Source organism: Schistocerca americana, chromosome 2 (assembly GCF_021461395.2).
Source record: "Schistocerca americana isolate TAMUIC-IGC-003095 chromosome 2, iqSchAmer2.1, whole genome shotgun sequence".
In the NCBI taxonomy this organism is placed as follows: domain Eukaryota; kingdom Metazoa; phylum Arthropoda; class Insecta; order Orthoptera; family Acrididae; genus Schistocerca; species Schistocerca americana.
Window position 1 is genome coordinate 606,350,760 of NC_060120.1, and position 19,359 is coordinate 606,370,118.

General features: G+C 40.1%; 1 protein-coding gene across 1 annotated transcript in view; it reads left to right on the plus strand.

Annotated features, from left to right (window-relative positions):
- Positions 1–19,359, plus strand: part of LOC124594242 (dynein axonemal heavy chain 8-like) — a 619,801-nt gene that overhangs the window by 158,698 nt on the left and 441,744 nt on the right. The window contains exon 10 of the mRNA XM_047132606.1: positions 3,148–3,422. Coding sequence (XP_046988562.1) covers positions 3,148–3,422 — 275 coding nt within the window. The remainder of the gene's footprint in view (positions 1–3,147; positions 3,423–19,359) is intronic.

A 19,359-nucleotide genomic window follows, 5' to 3' on the forward strand; every position in this document is an offset into this window, starting at 1 on the left:
TCTCTGTCACTTAAATTTTGCGCAGTATATGTCGAATAAAATAACTTTTTGGTTGACAGACTTCGGTTTTTGTGTGGCGGGGGAGGAGGGCGGGTAAGTAGCCGGTCACGCTTGACAAAGCTCTGACTGCACCTACAAGTAAGGCGAGACAGTGAGAACATGACATACGAGAAGGACCTGCTATTAGCTAGGGCCGTCTCGTACTACTTGACTCTCTAAAACGTCTATAACAATAATACCGAGAGGTTAATTGAAGTATAGTTCATATTACGGAAAAGCTGAAAATACTTTTTCAATTAAAGAAAGGGACGTGTAGCTAATTTTCTGAATTGTGCTTAATTTTTTGTTGAACGGAAAGTTTTGCGTCTATATTACGCTGGTACGCGTAGATGTTCCAGACGGTGCAGCAACTAAAACTTCGTAATCCGCAGCAACGTTCTGAATTTGCCCATCGACTTCTGGCACGGATCGAAGTTGATGACATGTGGCAGGCAGAATTCTGTGACGCGAAGAGACACACTTCACACTGAAATATGCAGTGAATATAAAGAACTGCCGAATTTGGGGTACCGTTAAACCGCCTGTAGTGCACGAAGAGCCATTGCACTCGTCATATATGACTGTATGGTGTGGATTCATTCTCGGTCCTTTCTTCTTTGAAGAGAACACACCCAGAGGGCCTATCAGGTGTACCGTGACGTCTGCACGTTATCGATATGTTCTTGTACAGCATGTGAGTCAACTCTGTGGAATCCACAGGTTTCGTGCAAGATTGAGCAGTACGTGACGTCGTTCGCCCAGTGAAAGATCTGCTTAATGCAAGATTCCACTAACGTGTTATCTCCAGAAGTTTTCCAGATGTATGGCCTGCAAGATCACCTGATATGAATCCGTGTGACTTTCGGCTCTGGGGATATCTAAAAAAAAAAAAAAAAAAAAACGCGTTTTCCAGGGACACGTGTGGTCTCTACCTGATCTGAAGGTCATTATAAAGGAACACGTTGCTCAGATTCTGCCAGAACTGCTGCGAGCAACTGTTGATCACGTCATTTCACGGATGTAGAATCTCTTCTACATCTCTAGTGCTCATATTGAAGAACTATGTATTTTGCCTTTCTCACGCATAGGACCTTTTCTGTCCACTTTCCGTTCGTAATGCATTACATATGGAAACATTTCTCTACGTCTTTGCGGCATTCAAAGCAACATATTTCCACCTGGTAGCCGAAACTGGAGCTATTTTTCCAGCGTAAATCGGTTCCACATTAATGCGGTGGCGCATCTACCAAGATTCGCTGCCATACGATTATTACAGCCCACACTGGACCTCTGTAGTGAGTCAGGAGGGAGGTTACGCGCTTTGAATGGTGATAGTATTTGTGATTCTGAACAAAAAACGTGATACAGACATACGTCCTATTCCGAATGGTTTTCGAGATAGGACATATTTAATATAAATTTTGTGCGTTTTTCGTGAATAACTCTAAAACAGCATCTACAGTAAAAAAGTCCCATAGTACAGAATTAAACTACATTAAATTTCGTACAAAAAAAGGACCTGTTCATTTTTTCTCTAGGACTGATAGTTTGCACGGACAGAGGACGAGAATATGAAAAATCTCGCTCGACGCGCATGAATTGTAGCTTAGGTCGGTTGTGTAAATCAATTTGCGGTAGTTTTTCTACTTGATAGACCTCAAGTGTCCTGTATTAAATTTTTCGTCTCAACTTCGTCTACAGTACTGTGGTGCATTGTAAACAATAACAATGTTTGAGTTATACATAAAATAAACAACAATGTATGTTGAATATGTACTGTTTCGGAAACCATTCTCAATAGGGATTATGCCTATATGAAGCTTTTGTTCAAAATAGCTAATACTATCGCCCCTCAGAACATCCACCGTTCCTCCTAACTCACCCTGTGTAGCTTATATAGTGCCCCTAGCTACACACATGGTAAGCAACCGCACACATATCTTTAGTTATCACTAGGATTGGCATTTTTCGCGGAACTTGCCGACTTTTCCATTCATTCTTCGATACAGAACATACATGATCTACCTGAATCGAACATAAATAATCAGAATGAAAAACGCTCCGATCGTAAAACAGAATAGGAGATTATGTCCTCGGCAGAGTTAGGGATGTAAAAAAAGGTAACTAGCTTTCCGCGTTACCTGGCAGCTTCAAAGACATTTAAATGAAAACATATTGATATATTTGCGCTTTTTTGCTTGTTAGTATTAGTACCCATGTCATGTAATATAACGTATCGTGTCAAGTAAAGTAACATGATACATGTCATGTCGTATAACAAGAAAACTGCCATCATGTCGTCCAACATCGTACTTATCGGGTCGTGCAACATGACACTCCGGCTACTTCCTATTACAGATGCACCTCCACTCTCGGATACTCGTAGATACATTTCACTCTCTAGAAGCACATAAATTTGTGTCTGTTCTTACACCCCGCACCATACACGAAACGGGGGGTGGGTCTAAAAGAGCTCACAGCGCTGATAAAGTAGGGTGAACTCGCAAAAAAAAGCGCAAATGTGCCAAGATGATTTGATTTAAATGTCTTTGAAGCTCTCAGATAAGTCGAAAAATTATTTCCCTTCTCCTCGAACCATGTTTTCACAAAACAAAGAAAGATCATAAATAAATATATTTGTCTACTTTCTTCCAAAATTTGAATCGATTCGCACAAGTTTAAAACATAGAAATGGCGCGCGTAAAAAAATCATAAAAACGTGTCGAATATTCAATGTCCTGGAAGGAATTGAAATCTTAAGAAGTCTCCATTCTCATCCTCTTGATACGATAAACGAACTCCCTGACCTGTTTTACAAAAATAACTGAATATCGCCCACTGGTACTTTAAGTTTTCGCTCCCCGTATTTGAACCCTGCTTCCTTCATAATATTAGAGATGGTATACTCTCTCAATCTACATCCTTAGCTAGCGTCAGTGTTGCCTCATGTGTTCATACATTTCTCAAGAATCCCAAACTGATGTTCCCTGAAGTCGGCTTCTACCACTCTTTACATTCATCTCGAAATAATTTGTATTAGATTTCTGCAGTTTTGTCTTCTTTGAGATGTCTCATCTGATTTCTGATTCTACTTCATGTTCCTCGCAGATAGAAGATTTGTTGCAAACTGCTCTAACATATTCGATCCTCAAGAGTTCCAAAATCGAAGGAATCGACCAGTTTGCCAAAAAATTCGACCAAATGTACGAGAAGGTCCGGTACCAGAAGTACGATCCGCTAGAGCACCGGAAGCCGGACTTCGACATCGACTACAGCACCTTCAAGGAGAGTGTGTTGGAGACGGAGGAGGAGCTGCGACAGTTCCTGGAAGCGCTGCTCAGCGAGACTCCGGACGTCAGGCAGTCGCTGCTCGTGCTGGCCAGGTATCACACACTACGCAAATGACGTCCACATTATAGGGTCTACAACGAATCTGCATGAAACTCATAATGTGTAGTTGCCTTTTTTGTTGTTAGGTCTAGTTTCCCCTGTCGCAGTTATACATGCAGTGTAGATTACATTGTTTACCGCTTTTCGCGATAGTGATAGTTGTTTCTTAGACCATACGCTCGTTATACTGAATTCCAAAGCACCTTTAGTGGTCTGTATCACAACATGGTTGTTCTAACAAACCTGTTGGCCAAGATCGTAAAGAGTTCTCATGTTTTAAGTTGCTACAAATAAACAGTATTAAACAATTTTTTCCTTATTGTTAATATTTAGACACTTGATAGATGTTTGATGTATTAGTGATTCGGGGGGATGAATATGTAGCGACTCGTGCTACTTGTATGAACGCGCAGATACAGTGATGCGAAGTATAAAAATATTCTGTTTGTTTACTTTTTCCATTACGTATACTTTAACATTGCTTTTTCTCTAATTACTTCTTGCACTGCACTGCAGTGTCACATTTATCTGCCGATACCGGGCAAGCGAATTTTAAGTACACTAGACTCTCGCTAATCCCGCCATTCCTGGCACTTATGGGTGCCGGATTAGCGGAAGTGCCGGATTATTGAGTGTCTGAAATTTATTTTATACATTTATTTTGTTTTTTATTTGTGTTGAAAACATAGGGTATATAGTGTACTGTACTTTATTAAACCGAAGGATACAATTTTAAAACATAGGGGATATACTTTATTAAATCCAAAAATACATTAATTTTCAAAGAAAACTTAGTCCTTGAATGTATACTGTACATTATTATACTGTCGTGTCACTCACTATGAAACATGCCCCTAATTTTAACTTTCGCAATGATGATACACGACGGTGGCATGATTTATCACGTAACTGCTTTACAAGCATTACATCGGTACTGCGTGTATCTGGTTGTTGCATAATGTACTCCAGGAAGACCTCGGCAGCTTCAGCACTAGCAGTGCGAGAAATCTTCATGCTCTCTCCTCCTGTACCCTCTTCTTCATCACTTTCATCATTTCTTTTTTGCACGCTTTTGATTATTTCTTCATCTGTTAACGTTTTGTCCGTATCACAGTTTTCCTCATTCAGCCACTTTCTTCTCCTCCTGGAAGCTTGTGGAACATGTCAGAGTACACAGTAACTGATAATTCCGAATTGACTGGCTCATCGCTGTCCCTCACTATTGGATCTAACTCGGCATCAATGTATGGTCACAATTTTCTCCAGCACTTCATTATGGTAGCGCTCTCCACTTTTTCCCATGCTTCGGCTGCTTGGAAACCAGCATCTCGTGTGTTAATTGCTTTCCACGCCTTCAGCATAGACTCGATAGAGTCGTTTTCGCTTTCGTTCAACAAGGAGACGAGAAGTGAATGTCGATAACGACGTTTAATTAATTCCCTGGTCCATGGGATGAATTAGGGCTGTCACACTGTGTGGGAGGAAGAGTGCCTGTACATGTATACCATCGGACTTCAAAGAAACATCTGAAGGATGACTGGGAGTGTTGTCAGTTATAAGGATAGCTTTCAGTGGAAGCTTTGTCTTAGCTCTTTTCTCACTGCTGGTACAAACGTTCCATGGAACCACCGAGAGAATATTTGTCTGTCCATCCACGCTTTCTTCTGAGCGCAATACTGCACTGGTATTTATGTCAGTGTGTTGAAAACAACGTAGCAGTTGGGATTTTCCAATCACCATAAGCGGTAGTTTGTGTCTCCCGTTTGCATTACAACGCGCCACTAATGTTACGTGCTGTTTCTGTTGCCTGTAACCACGAGTTTCTTTCTCGTTCTTGGCAGCTAATGTGTTTGAAGGAAGCGTCTTGAAAAGAGTCCTGTTTCATCAGCATTATCAAGGCATCAGCAGTTAAATCTTCTTCCTCTATTATCTTCCGTATCTTGCTTACAAACTCATCAGCATCCTTATTGTTAGCTGAACGACTTTCCCCGGTGATTGTCAACTGCCGAATGCCATGTCGTTTTCTCCAGTTTGATAGCCAACCGTCGCTTGCTGCAAACAAGTTACTGCCGCCTAATTGTTTGTTAAATGCAGCTTCTTTTTTCCTTTATAATCGGGTCACTGACTGGAATTCCTTTACTGCGTTGTTGTATGGCCCATCTATAAACAGCTACGTCTAGTTCTTCATTCTCACTCTTTCGCATAACCTTCCCTTTTCCCAACTCACTATCCATTTGTGTTGAGTATTGTCGAATAACATCTTCTCTCTTTTTGATGTCATAAATAGTTGCTCGTCCAACATTGAACTCAGCAGCAATGGCTTTCTGCGAAGAACCTCGATTTAACTTATTTAAAATTTCGAGTTTCTGCTTGAGGTTTAGCGTAACGTGTTTCCTTTTAGAAGACATGATTCCGAACTGTAAAGAAAGATACAATTTCAAATACAGTATATAAAGCATTGTTTAACTAAGCATCGTTGCGCACGATAATTAACTTGCACGTGTTTTTGGATGTGCGCCGGATTACTGAGAGGCCGGACTACTGAGGGCCGGATTAGCGAGAGTCTAGCGTACATCTGACCTGTTCGGAAATACACATAATGGATGTACGAGTACAGGTCGCAGACGCATTGTTGACGATGTATGGAAGTTTGGGTTTGGCCGTGAGTCGTGCACGGATAACCAAATGGTGAGGCGGCCGCTCGCGATAAGCGGAAAATCCGCATTCGAGTCCCATTCTGGCACAAATTTTCATTGTCATTCCATTCTACAACTGATGGTAGTCCTTATTCGAAATTAGATTGATGCAGTAGCTTTAGTTTTTTCATAAGCTGAGGACTGTTCAGTTGCGTGGCTCGAACAGTTCCCGAACCTATCTAGTGGATGTTCAGCTTCGACAAGCCATGCGTGTAGTGTATGGTACATTTCTTCCTATTCCTCTTCACTGAGTTTATCCATTAAGTGAGAGCTATTCAACTATATGGTTCACCAGTTACCCATCCCCACGTAGTGAATGTTCGGCTTTCATGGGCCATGTACACTGCACACGGTAAGCTTCTGTCTACGCCTTTTTAGTGAGATTATTCATTAACTGAGTACTGCTCAGCTGTATAGCTCAACACTCTTCGTACTCACGAAACCGACGTTGAACTTCGACAGGCCAAGTGCATTGTACCTGGTATGCATGTGCCTACCCCTCTTCAGTGGCTCCTGGTGATAAGCATCATTCATCCTCACGTAAGAAGACAGTTATGGACAAGAATATAAAACAACTAGTCTCTCCCCACATACAACTTCATCCATCAAGGTTCTGTAGTCAGTTTCATCAACTAGCTTGTAGAACCGCCATGTACTTTTAACAAAGCTTTTAATCCTGTGGCTTCCTGGCAATCGGAGTGCTCGCCTTCATCCCAACAAGGCTTCTTGCTAGGTAAAAATACAATTATCAAACTCCCTTCACCTCGCGTAAACTGAACTTAATGTGATGTGGAATAAGGTAAACAGCTGATACTCTGCACAGCTGGGGATGTGAGACTCTCGACGTTGTGACTGCAACAAGGTGTGCACACAGTACCACGTATCGTTCAGGACTATCTGTTGTGCGATTTCGCCAGAACCCTGGAATAACTACATCAGACTGGTGCTTTTTTTTTATTCCTAAGGGAACAAACTGCTGAGGTCATCTGTCCCTAGACATACGAACCTCCGGCGGGAGTGGCCGCGCAATCCGTGTCATGGCGCTTCGAACCGCGCGGCCACTCCACGCGGCAGGCTGGTTTTAAATCATTTTAGTGCCGAAAAATCTGTACATTGATCCAAAGATAAATTATTTAAATCCTTGTTTATAATTCCATTTCTGTAGTTGTTGATGTACTTGTGATTTGTCCAGGGTATTAGACGATAGTAAACGAATAAATTGATAATGTATAGACACATCGTTAGATGCTAAGCCAATCCTTTTATATTGCAATGAGTTTTGACCATTCAGATTATCTATAACCATAAACACATCTGCAGAATGTATACACGTTCACATTATGATCTGCACAATATTTATCAAGTTACTCTGTTTTAAAATTTCTTTAAAACCCATTTAAAAAGAAAAATCTCCCACTAGATACCTTTAACGGATGGCATACGTTGCCGGTATAGATACCTTTGCTGTATTCCATGAAGTTTCTGGATTTCAGTCGGATGATGCCGACACCTCGCCACGATTCTTCGGCTGTCAACCATTCACCTATCTTCATGTGAGTGTTTTACGCTGAAGTGCTAGTGTACATTGCTAACTTTACCAAAATTGGAACGGAGGGGCATGCGCGTAGGTTACCACAACATGAGCGAGCGTCCTCTGTCGAGTCTAGTGCCCACATCGAATATGGTGCACAGCCGCGCGCGTAATGCTGATAATGCTCTCTGTCGAAATGCGGATACGTGGATTTAAAATTCAGATGTCAAATCATAAAATTAACTCTCGCTGGACGTCTCATTAGCTATAAAATGTTTTTTTATGAAGATACTGAAGAAATCACTGGGTGCCACCCTTTGTCCATTATGATTAAAAAGATCTTCCGCCAAATACATTTCCACGGATACCGTAATAATTGAATCCCAGAAGGATCTCGTCGAGGCCAAGATTCCCGTGGCAGAATAATCCATAGAATGTCCTGTGTAGATACAATGCTCGGCTAACGCTAACCTTACTGAGCTGCGAAACGCGAGTGTGGTGATTGTATTCATCGCACGTTTCAAGTACTGTGCGTGTGGTCAGACCGAAATACGCTTTGCCGCATTGGCATGATATACTCTAGTCTTCCGCAATTCCAGATTGTCTTTTACCGAATCGAGAAAAGCACAGGTCTTTGTAGGTGACCGGAAGACCACTTTAACACAATGCTTCCTTAGGATTCGGCCTAATATCGACGAAACATTGCCAACAAATGGAAGGAACGCACCGGACTTAAATAGCTCCTTCTTCTCATGACTTGTGAATGGCCACGTTTGTTCCTCCTTAAAAGTGTGCTGATGTGATATGAAGAGCATTTATTACCTTCCAATAGAGACTGTAAGTGTTTCAGCTCCTTTGCATGAACGCGGAGACGATACAGCTTTTCGACAGTGTACTCGTATTTTAAGTGGGACAGTTACTAAAGTACTCCAAATGTACGTTTATACGAGCAATATATGTCATTCATTAAAGATATGAATCATATTAACATCCCTCGTGGTACTGTGTGTTTGCTTTGTGGAACTGTGCGAACATCAAGCTGTCATTTCTTCAGTATCCAAGATCTTGAAGTCTTACTGCGAGCGGTCCCGGTATTACTACCTTTTGTTATGACTAGACAGAAATCTCACACTAGATATCTTAAATGGTTGACAGGAAGTGCACCATTAAAAATATCCAGCGTGAGGTTTCTGTTCAAACCATTAAACATACCTAAAGTGAGATTTTTTTGTTCAAATCTGATTTTCAGGAACTTCGGGCACATATTGCCTGGATAAACAAATTTGAAAATCACAACGTGAACAAATGTACACTATAATGTTGTTTTTGTATCTGAAGATGTTCTGAAATATCAAAACTGGTTGTAAAAATAAAAGAATCATCCGTATGCTGTCGGTTTGTTTATACATTATGAGTTTCATACAGTACCTATCAGCTGCCCGGCAGAACTTAGCAAAAATACTGAAGAATAACGTCACGCACTGCATCACAGATAAATCGTGTCCCTGTGATCGCTGTCGGTAAAATTTTAAAGTGGAATTCCCTAGCAGAACGTAGGTGGAAAAAAAATCTGGTCACCATTACTCATCCCCCAGAGAAGATGGAAGCACGAGTGGTGTTTCGTTTCCTGTTCTAAAAGGAAAAACACTCCTAGGAATGTGTTTTCTGTCCCACAAAGTAAGATGTTGTGGTTAAGTGACTTAGGTGTTTTCAGTGTGAGCAAACAAACGTGGAAAACCAGCCGGAAAGTGCGTGCTCGTCTCTAAGTGAAGAACTGGGGATTGCTTCACAAGTGGAGCATCTGGTGCTTGAATACTGAAGCGTACTTGTGGAGAAAGGTACACAATAGTACAGAAGGGCTGCATTAGCACATGATTCAGAAGGATTCTTGTACGTAAAAGTTCTCCTATAGGAAATTACCGCGCTAATCCAAACCTGTTTCATAATGATCCAAACAACAGAGCAAGCAGTTTTAAATGCTTCCACTTAAACAACGCCATTACCAAATTAAGCGGTTATGCTGACGTCATAAACGTCATTTTGAGCGTTATGTTTGGATTTCTATGTTCTGATATTGAAGTATTATGACTTCAAGGTCCAGGAAATTGCTGCAAAAGTGCTTTTTATGTGTATCCTTGTGGTACTAACACTCAAGGGAATTTTGTTTCCAGTATTCCTTTCACATCATCGAATACTTCGTAAAGTTAGAATCTGAGATCTAAATTAGTATAGCTAAGATGACCCTAGTATTCATTGCGATTAAAAGACATGGTAAAGTGCAAGTGCTAGTGTGTGTTGCCTAAGTACAGAGCAATGGCGTCATCCGTAACTGAATGCATGACGTCACCAAGATTCCAATGACAGGAAATTCACAAATTAAACACAGCAGTAAATTAGAACATTAAAAAAAATCGAGAAGGTAACAGTAGCTCACTTGCGCTAGCAGGCATCATGGTATGATGATCATACATATCCAAACAACCTAAGGAAATTTAAAAAAAAAATTAATAAATTAGTTTCAAGACGGCGGAACTGACTTACTTGTGGTATCTACCATTATCGTGCCATGATCGAAAGTGTTCGAACGATCTATGGAAATTTAAAACAATTGAAAAATTCAAAAATCGAGAAAGAAACCCAAGATTGTGGAATTAGCTCTCTTGTGCTTGCAGCTATTATGCTGCCATGTTCAAAGTATCTAAACAATTTCAAATTTGCGTTATATTATAAAATATGTAAGGATACTGACAATACTGCTATATTTCTATGTACAAAATATGTAAGCTTCACCTGAACTGTGTGAAAATTGGCATCATGTTACGAAGTATTCAATTCTTTATCGGAACTACATAAGGACAGTAACAATAATGGTGCAGCTTGGCACTAGTGATCTAGTTTATAGGTAAAGCAGCAGTTCGATCTCTGTACGACACTTAATGTAAGGCACAGTAGACTATCTAGTTAAATGTTTTCCACATCTAAACTGTTATATGATGTTTGTGAAGTGTCACAATGTTCTTTTCATTCCTAAAATGTCTGCAAAAATATGTCAGCGAAATGCTAAATGCGATATTTATGTCATTCGGCCACAATGTTATTTCCACACTCACATATATATCTGTCAAAACTGGTGCCTAAAATACGACTGTGAACTCCTAAATTAAGTGATCCAACGCTATTTCCATGTATAAATTGTTACAGAACACATGTGGCTAAAAATAACATCCTCAGTAGGCAGTTTGACATTCCGCTTTTAGGCCTACACATGGTGTAAGGCACAACGGACCCACGAATTAAAAAATTCCACATATAAATCGTTTTATGATGCTTGTCAAGTGTCACAACGTAATTGTTACTTCTGAACAGTCTGTTAAAATACGGCAGAAACACAAAACTGCAATGTTTATGACAAGTGTCAGGATGTCATTTCAACACACACACATATTCATCCAAACTGATGCCTAAAACATGAGTGTGGACCAAATGACCCAATGCAATTTCCATGTCTAAATTGTTACAAAACACATGTGGTTAAAAAATAACATTCTCTGCAGGTGACTGAAATTTCATTTTTAGGCCTAAATGACGCGAAGTACCAAAACGAGCCCAGCAGACCTGTTAACTCCACAAAACTCATGTTGCTAACAATGGTATGCTAAGCGGACAAGCACACAAACAAGTAGATAATCTGAATAACTATCAGCTACTTGAACATTGTAATTAATCCATTTTTAGACCTACACTTGCTGCAAGGGACAACAAAACCATGAAATTAAATATTTCGACGTCTAAATGATTTTCAAAACGCATGATACTAATCAAGTTTTACTATGTTAATTCAAATGTCTGCAAAATTACATCAGCAACACAATGTTTATGTCGAAGTTAATTCCACATCTTGCCAAAAAATACGTCAGCATCACATACACAATGTTTATGCCAAGTTTTGCAATTATATCTCCACATGTAAAATATTTGTCAGAATATGTGAAGGGTGTTGGAATTTCATCCTGAGGCTATAAACTGTCATTAACTACGTTTTGGAGTTTTTCAGTGATGTGTCACCTTACGAAGCACCATTTCAGAGGGGAAGAAGATACTGCATCATGTTGAAGAACGATCGAAACCTGTAATCGATATTTTTGACGGCCTAATTTTGCGTTTTATTACGTTTGAATTTATAAGGAAGGCTATGACGTTTACCAATCACAGCGTTGGCGCCAAAGCTGTCTAAAATAAATGGAACGATGGGACTTACCCTCTGCCATGTACCTCACGTTGGTTTTCAGAGTATAGATATAGATGTACAACGTTTACACACTGATTTTCCATAATATACGACTAAATAATAGCACAGAAAAATCATAATGCTCAAAAATAAGAAATATAAAAACAAAAAACAAAGCCAAAACACAACAGAAATGAGCAAGCACCATTTGATTGTGATGTATCACTCAATGTACATATATTCGTAATACAGAAATAGATACCTATGCGACAGAATGTGCTACCAGTGCATATCAAAACTCCAGGCATAAAACAAGATTTTTTCCAGGGCTCGTACCTAGGGTTCTATAGGCGATAGAAAGGTTGGTCAGGTATTTTGGGTGGCTCTTGGGTTAGGACCCGTTTGTAGACCCAACAGAAATTACACCCACCAGAAGTTACACAGTAACTATCCTACAGCACACAAAGTGTTTTAAGGGCAGTTCTTGAGAAAACCCAGAGAGCATGGTTTTTGGGTACCAAAACCTAGCCGCTGATTTCAAGACGCCTATGCAGAGCGAATCATTGTACTTTTACGATGTATTCCTAAGACCCCCCTCTCGAACAACCTTGACAATTTTCTTGATATTCGAGACACAGAGGTTCGAAGTTATCCTACTTGTACACGTAATATCCGAAGTGACATGAAAACGTAGCTTGTAAAGTGATGTGGTACGAAGTAATACGTTGTAAAGCGTTTCCACTATCATCGGAAGTGTGCTGGGGCCCCATGTTGTAGTACTGGAGCACATGCAAAATTTTTGTGCACGTAAAATCCGATTTACTTTTGTGTTATTTCAATTCCACATAAGTAAACTGTCAGAATTTTACTGACCCATAAAGTTCTTTGCATATGAGTGACATGCCCTGCTTTAGAAGGGAAAAGAAGGGAACCTCCAGGAAAATCGTCCAATCAAAGCACGTAACAGGCGAATATCCTCCTGTTTATTTTAAAAGACTGACTCATGGGGTATCAGCTGCCTCATTATACCTTCCTCAGAACCTTTAAAATTTTGCCAAAAATTTTGGCGTATGAACATATTCGCGCTTTTTTTGTGCTGAGAGAGAACGACACAGTGGCAGTGGGAAAGAGACGAAAAAGTAATAAATACTGAAAGATAGTAGACAATGCTTGTTGCAGAGGAAGAGCAAAGGAGACAATATCAATTTCAGAGAAAGAGAGGGGCGCGAGGACAGTGGAATATAGTTGACAGTGACAGAACTGTGCTAGGAAGAAAGAGAAGAAGCCAGTGCCTGTGGAAGAGGAATGAAGAGAAGGAAAGTGTGGAAGTGGGTGAGAGCCAGTGATAATGAGGGACATAGTCTATGGCAATGACAACGAGGAAGAGAGGGATCGTTACAGTGAGAAGAGATACCAGCAGTGGGAAGGAATGAATGAGATAGGAGCAGCAAGAAACAGCTAGAGCGAGACAGTGACAGCGAGAGCAGACTGTAGTAGTAGGGGAGAACCAAGGAACTGCGGCTGTGAGAGAGGAGACAGTGACAGAGACACACAAAGAGATAATTAAAATTCGTTGGGCTGAATGGTTCAAATGGCTCTGAGCACTATGGGACTTAACATCTATGGTCATCAGTCCCCTAGAACTTAGAACTACTTAAACCTAACTAACCTAAGGACAGCACACAACACCCAGCCATCACGAGGCAGAGAAAATCCCTGACCCCGCCGGGAATCGAACCCGGGAACCCGGGCGTGGGAAGCGAGAACGCTACCGCACGACCACGAGATGCGGGCTGGGCTGAATGAGTGAGTGAGAATGTGCAAGTACTAGTGGATGGGTATGACTGTCTTGCAGCGATGGACCAGTGGAAGTGAGATGAGATTTCGTGTTAAAAAGAGCACAGATATATTTGCAAGCCAAAATTTTTCGGAGAATTTTTAAAAGTGCTGAGGAAGGTAGAATGATGCATCTGGTACTCTTCTTTTCGTCAGAGTATTTTAGAACAGGAGCATACTACCCTTTCTTGTGCTCCGACATGTGCATTTTCCCGCTGGTATAATTTCATAAAGCACGGAACTCGGTATGTTGCCGTATAACTTGGCCAAAGAGATTGGCTTAACAAGAGAGAAATGAAATATGGGCAAAATAATGATGGGACAAGACAGAGATGAAAGGTTGATATCTCGAAAATCCGATCTTTGCACTTAAATAAAATTATTTATCAAAATAAGCAAAGTGCACTGTACACAAACACACACACACACACACACACACACATACACACACACACACACAAGGCTCTTAACGAAATACGCAAATATAATTAGAGATCTCTGATGGCTTATGAAAATTAGTGCTCGGTACCAAAACAAAATCGTATTATTTCTCAAAATATACAGACTTTGGAGTACAAAACACACATGACACTACTGTAGTAATTTAACTTTTCTATAACATTAAAGAAATACACATTGCTTGGATATTGGCTACGTCGAAATAAATTGCAGGTTAGTCAATGTTTGAACCACACTTTAAATTTATCAAAATACATGAGAACTGATTCTCTAGCATTACAAAACACACATGGACCAAACTAAATAATGTTATCTCTCCATCTAAATTTGACAAAAACTCATAGTAGCACAGCTGCAAACAGTACCAAAGTCTCATAAACTGCGTGGTGACCCCCATGATAGGTTATTAACTTTATCGTGCAGAAGTATAAAGGATACATCAAAATAAAGATCGCGTCAAGACACATTTTTACCATCCCAAAACGGTGCTTGATCATTTCTTTTGTCTTTTGGCTTACTTTGTGATTTATATTTCGTATTTTGTAACATTATGATTAGATATTTGATGTCATTTGTTTGTTTATTACGCAAATTCGGTGTATAAACGTTTTAGAGAGCCTTGGCAACATAGTTACGATCGATAAATGTCATAGACTTCCTTGGAAATTTAAATGTAATAAAAAGCAAAATTAACCTGTCTGCCTTCAATTATACTTGTATGTTCTTAGTGTTGTACATGATGCAGTATCTTCTTCCCCTCTAAAATGGTGCTTGGTAAGGTGAAACACTATTGACAAACTTCTAAAACTTAGGTGATAGACAGTGTATTCTATGACTCACAAATAACGTACCTTCAGATATAAATGCCAACAGTTTTTGTATATTTTGACAGATACTTCAGATGTAGACGACCATTACAACACTTGAGATAAACATTGTGTATGTGATGATGAAGTATTTTTGCAGACATAGGATTAATGCAGTAAAATATGATAAGCATTATGTGTTCTTTGTGTACAGGTATGTGATGCTGACGTATTTTTTGAGACATTGGATTAATGCAGTAAAATATGATAAGTATAATGTGTTCTGTAGAATCATTTAAGTGTGGAAATATTTAATTTGATACTTCGTTGTGCCTTGCGGCAGGTGTAGGCCTGAAATGGAATTAATTACATTCTTCCAGTAGCAGTCAGTAATTCAAATTGCCTATTTATTTGCTGATGTATTTTTGTAGGCATCAGAGATGATGACTAAATAACATAATGACACTTGATAAGCATCATGTGTTTTCTAGAATCACTTATCTGTGGAAATATTTAATTTGATGATTCGTTGAGACGTAAACCAAGCGTAGATCAAGAAATGAAATTATTTACATTCTTCCAGTTGCTGAAGTAATTCAGACTGTCTATTTGTTTGCGAACTTGCCTGCTTAGCACACAAATTTAACCGACAGGTGTTTTGTGCAGCTATAGGCTTGTCAGGTTCGTTATGGTACTTCCCTCATTTAGGCCTAAACATGAAATTTCAGCTACTACCATAGGATGTTAGTTTCTAGCCACTTGTGTTTTGTAACAATTTGGAAAAATGGTTCAAATGGCTCTGAACACTATGGGACTTAACATCTGAGGTCATCAGTCCCTAGAACTTAGAATTACTTAAACCTAACTAACCAAAGGGCATCACACACATCAATATCCGAGGCAGGATTCGAAACTGCGACCGTAGCAGTCGCGCGGTTCCGGACTGAAGCGCCAGTACCGCTCGGTCACAGCGAGCAGTTTAGAAATGGAAATGGCATTGGGGCGCTTAATGTGAGAGCTCACAGTCGTATTTTAGGAATATCTTTTGACAAATAAGCATATGAGTGTGGAAATACGATTGTGACACTTGACACAAACATAGCATTTTGTATGTTGCTGACTTATTTTTGTAGACATTTTAAGAATGGGAAGAACATTGTGTTATTTGACAAGCATCATAAGCAATTTAATATAGAATATATTTAAGTAGAGGATCCATTGTGCCGAACGCCGAAGTGACGAGAGTCACAGGATTCCTCTTGATATCGTGTCGGATCTCTTTTTGCCTAGCGTAGTGCAGATCGACATGGCATAGGAACTGACCTCTCGAGTATGTTGCATAAATGTTCGATGGGATTCATGTCAGGAGACAAAATCATTATGCGAATTTTCCAGAATTCTCTTCAACTAATCGCGAACAGTTATGGCCCAATGATACGGTGCTTTGTCATCGACGAAAGTTCTATAGTTGTTTGGAAGCATGAAGTCCATGGGTGGCTGCAAGTAGTCTCCAGTTGGCCTAACATAACCATTTCCAGTCAATGATCGGTTGGGATGGCCCAGAGGACCCAGTCTATTCTATGCAAACAAAGCCCACAGATTAAGGAGCCACCAGCAGCTTTCACAGTGTCTTGTTGAAAACTTCTGTCTATGGCTTCGTGGGGTGTGCACCACACTCGAACCCAACGATCAGCTCTTACCTGCTGAAATCAGGACTCATGTGACCAAGTCACGGTTTTCTAGTAGTCTAGGGTCCAGCCAATAAGGTCACGAGCAAAGGAGAGGCGCTGCAGGCGATGTCGTGCAGCTGGGAAAGGCACTCACGATGATCGTCTGTTGACACAGCCTATTAATGCCAAATTTCGCCGCACTGTCCTAACTGATACGTTCATCGTACGTCTCACATTGATTTCTGCTGTTATTTCATTCAGTGTTGCTTGTCTGTTAGAACTGAATACTCTAGACAAATGTTGCTACTCTCAGTCGTTAAGTGAAGGCTGTTGGCCACTGCCTTGTCCATGGTGATTGGTATTCTCGCCACACTCTTAACATTGTGGTTCTCGGAATATTGAATTACCTAACGATTTCCTAAATGAAGTGTCCCATGCATCTATCTCCAACTACCATTCCGCATTCAAAGTCTGTTAAATCCCATCGTGCGACCATACTCTGTTTATGTGCATTTCGGTGTCCCATGACTTTCGTTACCTCAGTATACATCAAGTATGGTACTTTGATCATGCTGTGGTGACACAGAATTGCTTCTTTACCTGTATGTTAGATCACTATTGCCAAGTTGCACGCCTATTGTCACTGTCATCACGTATTTTAGATAAATAATTGAATACTTTATAACATTATGCCAATCTTCACATAACTCATGGGAAGCTTGTGTATTTTTGATTTGGAAATACGGCAGTATTATCAATATCTTTAAGTATTTTTCAACATAACGCAAATATGAGACTGTGCACATTGTTTGAACACTGCATAATAATGGCTGCCAGCACAAGTAAGCTAGTTCTACAATCATTGATTTTTTCGGTTTTTTAATTTTTTTATTTTTTAAATTGGCTTACATGGTTCGGATACTTTTGATCATACACTATAATAGCCACTAACACAACTGAGTTAGATTGGAAATTTTGAATTTTTAAAATATTTTTTTAATATTCTGCCATTTTGCATTTTTGAATTCCCAATATCGTCATATTGATGAGTCATGTATTAAGATAATTTATGATGTCATTGCCCATGACGTGTAGGCAACCCTCACTAGCTCTTGCACTTAACTCCAAAGTGGGCCAGGACCGACATAGCTGTTCTGCTGCTAAGAAAATACTTTACCTGTTGTGAAATGTACTAGAAGAGACAAGTATGTCTGTCTTCACTCAGATGTGTAGTAATATTCCTTCAGACCATTTTGGAAATGAACCCAGGCCTATTACCAAGAATCTGAACAATCTTGCTGCGCGACGCCACAGCTCCTGTCAGTTCGTCTTATAAATGAGGGTGAAAATCTTCCAGATGCTCCCAGATGTTATTTGACAGCAGAAAGTATACATGTCCTTCCATCTAATAATTTAGGATTACAGATAATCGATACTATATTCTTACTTTCAAATTTTTTCTGATGTTTCACACGTTTTAAGAACCATAAAAATCAACTAATTTGCTACATTAGTTCAATGGACAAAATATTAGTCACTCAGTTAAAAGAATGCACTGGTCATTTAGGAGCGCTGTATATGGTAATAGGACTGGTACTACGTGGTCATGCGACGCACCACCGCCGACGTAAATGTTGATACCCATTCGGGTGTATGGAATCAGCACAGTAAGATGGTCTGGCGTAGAGACGTGACAATGGCACAAATGAATTATCATGTTTGGACGTCGTGACACAGTGGATGAAGTTGCCTGTTTTGTGGGTGCATCAAGACCATCTGTCTAACGTGTCTACAAGGGGTGATGTAACATTCGTAGTCATGTAACATGGTGTAAGAGTACTGGTCGCAAAAATATCGTAACTACCAGGTAACAGTGGTATGCCATGACAATGATAACCGCTTTCAAACTCGACAGAAATGGATGCTGTCAGCAAATGTAGATCGAACTCAACCAGTTTCCGAGTGAAGATTGTGAAATGAAATGCTTGCAAAGGACACTTGTAGTCGGGTACCTCGCAGAACGCTATTACTCACAGCCACACGTAAAGCTGCACTATTCAATGGCGCAAACAACGCAGAAACTGAGCAGTCCTTATCTGGAGGAGTGTTGTGTGGCCCCGGCAAGTCACACTTTTGCCTTTTTCAAATTATTGAGTACATCGACAACCCATTGAGGCATTTAACCTACAGTGTGTGGTAGGTTAATTCAAGTCAGAGATGGTTCTGTGATTTTTGGCGGACTTTGTTGTACTACAAGTTGCGCCCACTCGTTAGGGCTACCGTGAAAATGAGCCAGGATGTTTGCTTCCAACACTCACAGTGACGTAGTGTAGTCCTCACTTCCAAACCTCATGATGAGTATACTGTGAGCATTCTCGCTTTCCAAGATAATAACAACTGTATTTACAGAGTGACACCCATATGTTCCTGATTTGATGAACATTTAGATACTCTACAGCACCTCTACTGAGGAGCTAAATCAGCCGATCTTAAATCCATAAAAATGTATGGTACTACACTCTTATGACAAAAAAGGTGAAGGACCACGACGGAATTATCCGAATGGGGCGGAAGTCGGTAGAAGTGATGCACATGTACAGACAAACAAATGAATACAATTTCAGAAAAATCGAATCATTTATTCAAGAGAAAGAGCTTCACAAATTGATCAAGACAGTAACGTGTTGTCACACCTCTGGCCCTT